This window comes from Corapipo altera, unplaced genomic scaffold (assembly GCF_003945725.1).
Source record: "Corapipo altera isolate COAL_440 unplaced genomic scaffold, ASM394572v1 78, whole genome shotgun sequence".
NCBI lineage: Eukaryota > Metazoa > Chordata > Aves > Passeriformes > Pipridae > Corapipo > Corapipo altera.
The window spans coordinates 6,139,139-6,152,282 of NW_020884904.1; the positions used below are offsets into that span (position 1 = coordinate 6,139,139).

The following is a 13,144-nucleotide window of genomic DNA, read 5'->3' on the forward strand; positions in this document are numbered from 1 at the left end:
CATGTTAGAGTCAGAGCAATACAGTAAGGTAAATCTAAATTGTTGGAAGAGAAAGGCAGATGAAATACCATTGCCTTCACACAGTACCTTATCCTGTGTTGATGACAGTTCAAGTAGTGCAGAATTCAAATGCACTGTGAATTTGTGCAACTTTAAAATCACCTTTCTAGACAATCAGTTCTTGCTGGTGAAATATAAAACTGTGGTGACACTGTCCACTTCAAAAGGGTGAAACAACCACAGAATTTATTTGATCTTAATATTAGTTTTTTACCTGAAATAATTAATCTTAGTCCTTTATTAATGCTTTTGCTCCTTTTTGAGATCTTGTATCTGTTTATCTTGATTCATTACTTGTAAGCTAAACAGACTTAAGTAGTAATGAAATCAGTTTAATGTATTTGATTAGTTGATTTAGGTAAACTAATGAAATCAGTGAAATAAAGTGAATATGTCACAGTTAAGACACCTATATTGGAAACTACATTTTTTCATGAGGAAGGACCTCTCTGATCTGTTTAATGGGCTGATTATTCTTCAGTGATACCTTGAAAGGTACTTAACACAAAGAGTAGGAGAGAACCTCTTTTTACAGAAAAGGTGTTAGTATTTCAAGAAGATAATATTTTTATTTTGCAGTCTTATTTTTCTAGTGTCTGGAGTCTGAAATATTCTTTCAAGTACTTCACTATTTCTAGCATTCCTTCTTTCTTGTGCTCAGAATACATTCTAATGGTCCTTGCATAAAGTGGGGATTAAATACAAAATAAGTAGATCATAGGGAAAAGTAGCAGTTGTCTCCAAGTGTGCTTCATTTGTCCTTCTTTTTAATCTGTAGTGAGTATGCTTTTATTTGGACTGAGTCACGTGAATTGTTTTGTAATGTACATTAGTGTATATTCTAGATCACGTTATCCATACACATTTCCATTAACTGAAATATTTAGTAATTTCCATTTATATTTTACATTAATGCCACCTTGTTGGAAAAAAAAAGAGACCCTCCAGCCCCTAAATATGAATAATAAATAAGAGCTCTGAGAGTTATGTCAATAACTTGCACTACAAATTGTCTCAGATGCAGAGTGATGTTTTCTATTACTTCTGTTGCATCTACCTAATAGATCTTCCTTATTTTTTCCCTTTTGTGGTTCTATCCCCTCTATAAGCTATGTTAATTAAACCATCTGCTATACAATTAACCTAAAAAGAGGAGTCTCTGCTAATTTCTCAGTATTTTGAAACAAAAGAAATTGTTGTTGTGATTAACTTCATTTGAACTTTAAGTCATAACCAACTTCTCTTCCTAGTCGTAGTTATAAAACTGGCTGTAATTTTCTCCTTGTTTCAGTGACTTTTTTCCCCCCTCAATGTTAATAGTGCAAGGCAATAAAAGATGGATTCTCAGGTGGCTACTAATAGTGATTATCTGTCACTTAATTTCTCACAGCTCAGCAACATCCAGTACCCAACTGGATATTTTATGGAGTGTCCACAGACTGTCCTTACAAAAAAAGCAACATCATTACCAATTATTCAGTACAATTACCAAGAACAAATACTTTGGGATCACAATTCAAAGTATGAAAGGAACACTTATATACTATTTTGAAATAGTGTGCTCCATTTTTCCAAGTATGTATATTTATTTATATATATAGTCTATGAGCCTGCAGGAACCTCAAGAATACTAGACAGAATTGCTGCATCAAAGTTTTCTTTTTTTCTTCTCCGTTATATCCTTTAATTGCCTATAACTGTGTGAGCCACCTTTTTAAGCAGCATCTCTGAGAGAATATTTTCTTTTGTGCTGAAACTGGACTCTACTAAATTTGGGGCAATTTAATATAATAAGAATTTTTGTCTGTTCCTTTTTTCATCACTTGTTGCTCTCATAAAACAAAACTATGAAAAGATAGTAAATTCAAGGCTGTGGTATCCTGTAATTTGCAATGAAGTTTTGTAACTAAGGCATGTCATGCCAGGTTTTCTTTCCAAACATCTCTAAATTATCACAGTATTTCTGTGGTGGTGTACTGTATCAAATAACACATAAGGAGCTTAAATACATTCTTGCAAGGTTTTCTAAAAAAAAAAAAAAAAAAAACAACCCTCATCACTTTCTAATTTTCACAAAGAAAACAATGAATTTTGTCATCTTATAAACATGCCAATGGACAATCAAACCTAGTAATGGGGGAAGAATGCAGTTGAGTTTCAAATATTTTAGAAAGCTATCTTTATTGAAGTAATTATGTTGACTATATTATGTCTTCAAATATGTCTCTGTAGATGAAATCAAAGTCCTGTGCTTTTGGTGTGTGTTTAATATCCTTTTTCAAAAGGCCTACTCCTCCTCAGTTTAAACTCAGGATTTATTGGTTTTAGTATAAAATAAAAAGTGTGTTCTGTTCAAACCTCTCTTTTGGATGACCCTGTTGTTGCTATTGGGCTAAGTATTTTTAATATTTTGCTTCATCTGGTTTAGGCAGTGTTTTGGAGAGGTCTGTTAGGAAGATTTAATGTTTTCCAGGCAAATCCCTCCATGGATACCATCATAGTTATGCACTCCACTGTTTCCTCAGGAAAATACAATTCTGTTACAAAGACTACATCAACATTCCTGTATTTGAGTGCTTCAGTATTCACACTGAATCTTATGCTGTTTTCCATTTCTGATGACTGTACAGTCACAGGATGCTAAAGGTGCTGGATTGGAGCTCATTTCCAAAGAATACACCTATTTCAGTGCCATCACAAGACAACCCAGTTCTTTTCCATGCCCTCCTTCTTGCTGGACTTCCAACTTTCTTTGATATATTTCAGTGTTCCTTATTTCCTCTTTCAATACTTCCAAAACCCTCTTGGTTGCTTACTTTCTAGTTTACACTGTCTGCAAATAAATCTCTAGGGTTTTTTTCTGTACTTGTGTTTAATTAACAGTGAAACTTCACCAGCATAATTCAGATTCTTGAGCACCTTTTCATATTACCTTCTGTCTTCTGACTTCTTTTTAAGAGAAGCATTGAACTCTGTCACTTGGTTTGAAAGGAATACTTCTGTTACCTTTGTAGTTACTTTATGAAATTATTTTTATTACAAAAATGTGTTATTTATCTAAACTTGTGAATTAAATCAGAAAAATGTTATACTAAAATACCATTAGTGTATTTCACTTCTTGTGAGAATCTTTGAGAGGAGTTGAGGATTTTGAATCAGTCAAGCCATCTTTTGGGGGTTTGTGTTGTTTAATTTTTAATTTCCACTAAAATTTAAGCAGATACTTGGTCTGATTGTTAAAAAAAAAAAAAAAAAAAAAAAGAGGTGGTGTTATTTACTGTCAATGATGATTAAGTCCATTGTCCCACCACCTCTGGTTAAATCATCTTTGTTGAAAACTGCTTCAGCTATATAACTGAATTCTGTCATCTGACACATAAGTTACCATCTTCTTTTACTGTGGATTCAGAATTTGGAGTCAAGGAATATACTTTGATCTTTATCTGCAAATATACATTGATTCTCTCCAGAAGCATAATTAATAAAAATAGGTTCATGTCCCCCCCAGAGCATGCAATTCTTTTCAGAAGAACTGGTGCTGACAGAGTAGGAAGAGCTTATAGAGTCCTCTTGGCCATTCACAAACAGCAATTTTTGGTATCTCCATTTCCCCTGGAGTCCTGCCTTACATGATTTTTAGCACTGAATTGTACCCACAGCATTCTTAAAGGAAATTAGGATGAAACACAGGATGTTGCATTGAAACACATACCCACGTTTTATGCAGCTCTGAGTATAACATAATTTTGCTCTTTTCTGTCTGCAACAATCAGTAGGTGTGTGACGGCAGAAACTTCTTTCTGTTTGAGGATACTTTAGAGGAAGGACAGGCAATGGATGAGCCAAATTTCAGGTGCCTGTGTGGGAAAGGTTGCAGAATATGGGAAGCTGGATGAATCCTTGTCCTCTACCACTTGCTCTTGTTTTTCTTACATTCATGTACTTTTGGTCTTTAAGCTGCTACTACCATTTCTGTTTAGGGCCTGCTCTGCTTAGCACCAGTATGGTGCTGATGGTACAGCTGATTGCAGGAGAGTTTCCCAATCCAGGAAGAAGCTGCACAAGTGGAACATCAGTTAAAGCATCAAAATCAGTCATTAATATTGAAGGATATAGCAAGGATACTAAAAACCTGCCAAACATTCTACAAAATTACTTAATATTTTGGTATAATAAGCTAAGAGAAAGGGGAAAAAGAGGTGGACTGTAAAGAACTCCCCAAACAAAAAAGAAAACACTCAGCGGGATTATAGTAACTCTCCCTGTCTAGACAGTGTGTGGGCAACAATTAAGCCATTAGGTGCTACAATAATGCTCTTAACATCTGCTTTTCTTTCAAAATTTGTTCATCTTTTTTTCTGGTTAGGCAAGTCAGGGGTGGTGTTGGAATTCTGGTATTAGAAATGCTACTTGTTGCTTATGTCATTCTTTTTTACTTCCCTTAAACTCTTATTATAGGTGTTTGTAGGAAGATTTGTGAAACGGTCAGAGAGCAAATTTGTTGTTGGTGCAAAAGTATTCGTGGGTGCAAGAATCAGTTGACAGTAGGCTGTTGCCTGAGTGAGGGGAAGGAGCTTGTGCAATACATAACCTGTTGAAAACTGCTCTGCTGGAAGCTGGGAGAGAGTTATTTTTTCATCTTTTGGTCCAGAACTCTGTGCTTTGCAGAAGCAAAGAAGGGTTTGGTGATTCACAGGTGACATGTTGCTTCTAATGATGCCAATAATTATTTCCAAGACTATTTGCATATCTTTGTGTGAGTGAAGAAAGCTACAGGTAACAATGAGATGATAATGGAAGTGAACATTCAGCGTGGTGAAGTGTGAAAGCTGTCCTTGTGTCTTTGCAGTAAGTATAACCATCAAGAAAAATTTCAGATACTTCAAAGAGGAGCTGTGCAAGGCATCTCTGTAGGGTATTTGTGGTGAATTCTTAGATCATTGAAATCTATCCATTTGCTTGGCTTTACAAGAGAGAAAGCTGTTATCATGTCTTTTTTTTTAATCCAGTGTAATAACATGAGGGAAAAACTGCATTTAATGTTACCTTGTCAGTGTGATCTCTTTGTGTCTGAATGTGGCCTGTTCAGTTCTGGGGAGCTTTTCAGTCTCACAGTTGATTGTCTCCAAGTGACAAAATACTTGAAATAAGTATGGGTTACAAAGAACAATTTACATACCCTGGAGGAAAAGAACAATTTTTAAGTTTAATGGGGGAGGGGGTTTATGATGTTCTGTGTGTTCCCATTAAGAAGCACTACAGAGTTGTAAATTTCTGTCTGATAAATAGGACTCTGAAGAGGAGTCTAAGTCATAGTATCCAAAATACCAGTTCATTAATATGAGTAAGTAAAATGTTCCATGATAAGTACCATGATGAAATCTTTCCTTTTAGATACCAGGGAAACAAAACAGTATCGTCATCATGTTTGTCACGCATGTGCCTCACACCTACGATTTCTTGCCCAAATTACAGTGCTACACGTCAGAAACACCAAATCTGTGTTCTTAAGAAAACTGTTGGGAACACAGGCAAACCTGTATAAAACTTACATTACTACATAAATTTACTGGAATTCTAAACACATCTTGAAAAAAAAAGTAATCTTGTGAGCCCAACAGTACTGTTTTCAGGGACTGTTTATTTCTCAATACAAATACATTTCAAATGTTAGAAGCAAGGATAATCATAGATTGCACGGTGCCTGTAAGGAATTCTTTTACTATGTCACTGGCATGTTAGTTGTTCCAGCTGATTATGTTATATCAAGTGGGATCCCGTATAGGATCAAAACAAGCTGGAGCCACATCAGTTGGAGTGAAAGATGCTGCTGCAGCTTATCAAGAGTTTGTTTCACAACTGTCATTTGGCAGATTGATTTAACAGGTGTTTTTTTTATCGATTGTTGAACCTTTGGGTCCTGTACTGGTATCCTTTTACCTATCTAATAGCACTACAATATTTATTTTTTTTAATAAAAGAAACACAACTTTCTTGGGTTCTGTGAAAATATAGTTTTTTAATAAAATAATTCAATACTTCTGGTGTATTTCCTGATATTTATTTGTAGAATTCACTTGAGGTCTTTCTTTAACTTTCATACTCTCATATTTCAGATTTTCTGGGTATTATTAAAAGCTACAACCATTTTACTTTAAAATTTAGACCAGTTGCTTTATTTAGTCTTGCTGGGCAAGAATTCCTCTGTTCTTTTTCTATTAAAACAATCTTTTTAACAGTTGTGGTTTGTTTTTTTTTTAAATCTGTTACTCTAGGAGTTGTGATTATAAGCAAAAATTTATAGCATTAGTCTTGAACTGTAAATAGCTGTGCATATGGTTATCTATGTTCAATGAAAATCTCCCTTAAAGACTAGGAGGATATTTCTGCCAATAAAATGAAGTATATTTGTAATTACTTCCATGAAGGTGCCTGTCATACATACTCAATTTCATGCAACCAGGATAGCTCTTTTGATATTGATTGAATTATTCACAGGGCAAGAGGTGTAACTACAACTACAGGAAAACTCTGCAGCAAATTAAACCTCTTTAAATTAGGTAGAGAAAAGAAGAGAACCAGAAGAAATCCTCATTTAAAAATTCTAAGACTAAATATGCCACTAATTTTTGATAGTAAGAGCATATACCACTAGAACAAAGAGCCATACTGGCTCCCATGTCTCATGAGTGATCTCTTGGCTTAAGTTAAATACAAGTTAATTGGCTTATTTACAAGAAATTTGGAGAAATTTAGAGGATTTCTAGAAATTCTTAGTTTCCCTGAACTTAAAATTTTTGTTAATGAATCACTCTTCACAGGGTTAGTAATTGAAGTGCTAGAGCCCAAAGTGCTGGTACTTAGTAAAGATAACATATTCAGGTACCTGTGAAAGGAATGTATCAAATTACTCATCCATAATTAGTAATAAAATTGCACCTTTTCAATTTCAGAAGTTTTAAAATATTATTTGCTTTCTGCTAATAATAATGCTAGTGATTTTAAAGTTTAGGAAAATACTGTTGTATCTAGATAGCATCTATACTGCTGAATTTGCATTTTTGTTCTTTTTTTGACAGTCTTGTTAAACATGGGGAAGTGTGCTTGGATGCAGATGAATGTCCATGTTCATGGAAAGGAAAGGAATATTTTCCGGGGGACAAAGTAATTTCTTCCTGTCATACCTGGTAAGCAGAGGTCTCTTTAAGTGATTATTTCATTTTAGTTGTTTATTTGTAGATTGATTTTTTTTCCTTCATGTATTTTAATCATAAATTTCACAGCAGATTATGGTAAATCATTTACTTTGATTTTGTATTTACATTTCTTCAAAGAGGTATTAAAATGACATTGGCTTATGGTTTGTTGTTTCAAAGAGCTTTTACATAACAAAATAATAGCTATTTGGGATTTTCTTCTCTTTTAAAAAAAGCTTGATTTAAAAAAAAGTTTGGGTTTTTTTGTTGGCAAGGTCATCTAAACTAATATTCAATGGTTAGTGTTCATAAAGTAGAGGAAAAGTACTTATATAACACCTTAGTGACACTTGTTAGAGCTTCTTATTTATTCATTTTCACATTTAGCATTAAATCTGAGCAGTCTAACAACCAAAATATAACCCTGTAGCCATAAGTATACACCCACTACAATGATAATTTAAGGAGGGTACTGAGCAACATCATGTACTGAGCATGGTAGCAGATAAATTGATTGCTAATTTTGCATATGTGGATAACTGATGAATCAATTGGCTTTAAAAGGAGGTGTTCCAATAGGCAAGGTTTGATAGGATCACTCAAATACATGCAGAAACCTATTTCTTTTACTGTCCAGTGTTGTAAATGCAGCACATAGGTACAGCTATGTTACCCTGTGAAGTTTTCTTGAGCACTCAGTAGAATGTGTTACATTACCATTTTAATAAGCTTTACAAGAATGTGACTATATTCCACATCTGCATGATCCTGAAACAAACTTTTTTCTTGATGGTCCCCGTCTGTTTTCTTCTCTGACCACAGCTGAATGTTGCAAGCTGGCACTGAGCAGTGCTATTTGTCTTACCAGAGCCTCAGAAAAATCAGCTGTCAAGCACGGAGATAACTGAGGTAGTGGTGTAGCCTCCAGATTCTCTGCAGAGCAGCTCCTTCCTTTTGTCCCCTTCTTGTAGCTCACCAGGAACATGTAACTGGGGTCACCTGGTGAACTGCTGCTCCTGGCCTGCACAGCTTAGTATAGCCTGGCACGGTGAAGGCTTCTCCAGTCAGCACTAGTCACTGCCTTGTCTGGATGTCGTTGCCCCCTCCAGCCTTGTGCTGACTGCCTACCTCTGCCTCTCGTCAGGTCCTCAGTATCTGCTCTAGAAGAGATTTGTAGCCCTTTGGTCGACTGGTGAAGCGACTTACAAGCCATCTCCACTGGGCAGGCAGGTAAAGCGACCGGGTTATTCACCCCCTTATTTCCAAAGGCCTCTCCATTTGGACCTGGTGTGGGATTGCTTGCATCAGAAAGAGTTTATTAGATCCCATTTAATCTGTATGAGACTTCACCAAAGGCAACTGCAGTGCAGGCAGAAAGACACTGGATATTTAGCTTTCTCTCTTTTTTTTTTCTCAGGCCAGGCTCATTAATTCATGTACAGATCTTTAAGGCTGTCATGGTTTTTCTAGTCTTCTATGTCCAGAAGCAAAGATAAAGTGATAATAGCTTTTTGGCAATCAGTTGTCTGCTGACAGATGGGAGTCTGCAACAAGCTCTGCTTCATACAAAGCATATGAAGTCTTTGAGTCTGCTATATGTGTATGCAGGGGTGCATCTGATATGTTAAAGGAAATGTTCAAAGCGTGAGAATACTTCTGTGCAAACAAACCCACTTAGGCACTCATAGAAGTTATAATTTAGTGGTTTTTAGTGCAGAGAATCAGTGTACATTGATATTAAATATAATCTTACTCATACGAGATGTAGTATTAAAAACAACTATTAATCTGATTTACCTATTGAACAGTAAAATGGCAAATAAAATAATTTCTTAACTTGGCAAAACTACCTGTGAAGTGCCAGGAACTTTCAACTCAAACTCTGGGATCTTACTGAACTATGGTTCTGGGTTTTCCAATTTTTGGTTTTTGTGCAAGTGCCTGAAATTTTTAGCATGTGCTGTCAAGGTTCTAACAGAAAGAGTTCTGATGCTGAGGGTATGACAGCATTTTGGTGCTGTGCTGTACAAGGTAAGATGGGTGGTGCAGTGCTGGTTTGCTGTCATTTGTTGAGACCATTGAGCAACTGCTGGTTATTGTCTGTGGGCTGCTGAATTGGGCCTTCTGTTATTAAACAAATACTTTTTGGAAATATGTTTTTTTAAAAAGCTCGTTGAAGTTTGGAAGATGCTGATAGTTCTGCTTTTCCGAGTAGGGCTCTCTAGATTCTGATAACTAAATGTTAGTTCACTTGGTATGAAACAAGCCTGGTACAGAGGACTTTGAAGACATTGTGTACCTCTTAATCCCTCCCTTCTGACTGTAAACATGTTAAGACTCCTGAAAAAAGGAAAGTATGAAAGGAGCTCCCTACTCTTTACATGTTAAGAAAAGTTTCCACATGAGTACTTAACAGATCGGCATGTGGAGGAGGATTTGAATAAGCCAAGAGTAAAATTAAAAGCTAATGTCTCGCAGAGAACATGAGAAGCAGTACTTAGTCCTTCAGTCCAAATATAATTCTTTCCATCTGCCCCTCTCTTGATCAGCTTGATTAGGTTCCTGCCTTCATTGCTGCCTTGAGGTGACTAGGGTTAGCTGGGCAAACCCTGCTGCTGTCTCCTTGTGCTTTGGCACAGCAAACACTTCATATATCATACTTTTAACTTATTTTAGCCATGTGCTTAGTGTATTTATATATGTACCTATACAAAACACAAGTGCTGGGGCCAAATCAATGACGGGATAAGCAGAGTCTTCAAAAATCTGGACAAAGATTCCATGAAGGTGCAAGCTACCTGATAAGGGAACAGGAGGAAGACGATATTAGTGTTTGGAGCTGCTTAGATTTTTTAGGTATTTGCTGCTCTTTTGAAAACAGTGGTGTTCTGACCCTGTGATAGCAATATGAACAGAAAAGGAAAAATTATAATGACAAAAAGTTATACTGAGAAAAAACTTCATACTGCTTGGTGCTTCAGTATATGAGATACCAAATGTTAGCAATTTATCCACTATTTCCGTAAGTCAGGTTAATACATTAGGTGTAAAATGTGAGACATTCATTTAATGAGGAAATAAAAAATCTTTTTTTTTTTTTTTAAAAGTAAACTTAGGTACCATAATTACATCACATGCTGTATTTAGTTTAACCTGTATTTATAAATATACCTGCAGAAAAGCTGTATCGGGGCACCAGCTCTGCTGTCTTTATCAAGAGAAGTTTTTTAAGTATCCAGGTCATTTAGAAACGTAAAAATAACCTTTTAAAGATTACCTGTGGATATGGGAAATAAAATTATATCCACTATTTATAAAACTTAAGTAGTTTCTGAAAAAGTAATTTAGATTGCAAGAGGGTGATGCGGAAAGAGGTATAAGATCCAGTGCTGCAAAGCCTCTTACAAAGCAAAGGGAATTCAGGAAAGTCTAAACAATCACTTAGTATATGTGTGATGAAAGCCCTCTGATGCTTAAGGTGGTCATAGACAGAACTTGAACTATTCTGGAAACCCCTAAGATGTTAGGCTAGGGTTTGGGGGTGACAATATGTAGGCATCAGGAAAAAAAATAAATCCAACAACCGGAAATATGGTTCTTTCAAGGAATCTAAACAACAAAATAATGCTACTGAAATGTTTCCTCTGTAATTCTGTGAAATTCCCATTCAAGCAGAGAATGCATAAAGACTGGAATAACAGGACATGTTATTTTTTGATTCTAAGATTCAACTTGTATAGAAAAAAACGTTCAGTGAAAAGCTGAAAAAAAAAGCTTTGTCCTTGTGGCATGTTATTGATGTGCCAGTAGAGAATAAATTGTAGTACTTTGGATGATATTTTTTTTTCTTGTTTTGATGTCTATATTTGCTGGAACCTATAAATTCTAGCTGAATAAGAAGCATAGACAGTATGAGTTCAATGTGTACATTTTTTTTCCAGAGAATCAATTTATGTATTCTGCTTTTGGACAACATTTCAAAATGCTTCTGTCCACACTCATCACACTTGCATGGCTTTTATTTTTTTGCTTCTCAGTGTAATAGCTGTAATAATTTTTCTGGGCTTGCAGCTGATATTACCGTTATTGATCATACATTTTTCAGCATTTGCCAGCACGGATCATTTCAGTGCACCTTCCATCCTTGCCCATCAATGTGTACTGCGTATGGGGACCGGCATTACAGAACGTTTGATGGACTAACTTTTGACTTTCTTGGAACTTGTAAGGTTTACCTAGTTAAGGTGAGATTTTTTTTTTTTTTGTAAAGCCTCTCTAAAACTGGATTTAAAACTCTCTCTTAAAATCTACCATTCTACTTATTTCCTATCTGTACATTTTATTAAGTCCTGCATACTGTTTTTTCATTTTTGATGTTGTCTAGAATTTGAATCAAACATAGTATAATAAATATACGCTGAGGTTTCTGCTAATGGAACTTTGTATATATACATATTTATATTAGTATATTTAAAAGTCATCTTTTTTATTTTTCAGGGTACTTCTTCAACCAGTCTTTCTGTTATTATAGAGAATATTGACTGCTTTAGTACTGGAATCATTTGCAGAAAAAACATTTTCATTAATGTTGGAAAATCTTTTTTAGTATTTGATGATGAGACAGGAAATCCAGTAAGTTTTGGGTTTTGCCACTGATCAAAAAGTAGTGTATGCACTTCTATGGGTGTTTCTTACTTTCATTACCAAAAACTTACTGTGCCACTTAAGTAGCAAAGGTGTAAATATCTTTACTGTGAATGCTGATCATATCTGTATTGTTCATTGGAAGTATTAAAATCTTGTCTGTATTTGACAAAAGTGTTAGTTGAGATATTGTAGCTCTTTTGTTTAGACTTGATTCCTGTTTAATATCTTAGGAAAAATCCAGATGTTTTGAAGTCAGTGGGAATTTCGGTTTTAAGTCCACTAGAACTAAGAGTTTAGTCTGCTCTGGAACGTATAAGAGGAATATTTCTATACAGTTAAAAAAAACCCCCAAATTACAGCCCCTGGTATACTCTATAGCCTGAATGTAATTTTTATTTTGGCCAAACTGCAAATTCTATTGCTGTAAGCATTTAGTATTTCTAGCAGTTTTAGTATAAATGGTACTATTTACAGCTTATAGACTGACTATTTAAAGGAAGTTGAATCTCTCTGTTTGAGATATTGTGTAGTTAAACCAGACATCTTAGTCCATGCTACAAATAAATTGGAATCTGATTGTTATTGGATGGAGAGAAGAAAGCTTTATGTAAATGAGATTGTAATCTATGGACATATTGGGACAGTTCCTTATTTCAGGACGTTGTTCCATGCATCTTTATTACCTATCCATAGTAGAAAAAAAGGCAGGTGACTGAGACTGAATTAGGTATAGTTGAGGGGAAAATCATAATCAGGAACCTTAAAACTACTCTTATACCTCCCGGAAGAACCATTAACATTTTAACCTTCACTGTTACCCATCCTTAAATTTGATAATGATCTTTTAAAGTAGGGAAGTCATAAAAATACAATACAGTTCACAATCAAAGTCCAGACCCCTTTTGCTTGAGCATTTGCCCCTATGTGGCCCTCTGTCTGCTTTTGGACTTATGTCTGAGAACCATGTAGTTCGTTTTATTTAGGCATTTCATTTCCTGTCAAGTGAACATGAAGACATTGCTTCCATTATAAGCTCCCTTGTTTTATTTTGAACAGAGCTTATCTAGTTACATAGACAACGTACAAAAATTGCAATTATGGAAGGCTGGGTTTTTCACTGTTGTTCATTTTCCTGATGAACATATCACCATTCTTTGGGATCAAAGAACAACAGTTCATGTCCAGATGGGTCATCAGTGGCAGGTAGGTGAAAGTCAATGCTCTTATTGCCATTTCTTTGA

The 13,144-nt window shown here is 35.3% G+C and overlaps 1 protein-coding gene across 1 annotated transcript in view; it reads left to right on the plus strand.

The window, feature by feature from the left end:
* Positions 1-13,144, plus strand: part of OTOG (otogelin) — a 97,514-nt gene that overhangs the window by 35,020 nt on the left and 49,350 nt on the right. The window contains exons 24-27 of the mRNA XM_027651289.1: positions 7,140-7,247; positions 11,362-11,500; positions 11,754-11,888; positions 12,960-13,106. Of these exons, the coding sequence (XP_027507090.1) occupies positions 7,140-7,247; positions 11,362-11,500; positions 11,754-11,888; positions 12,960-13,106 (529 nt within the window). The remainder of the gene's footprint in view (positions 1-7,139; positions 7,248-11,361; positions 11,501-11,753; positions 11,889-12,959; positions 13,107-13,144) is intronic.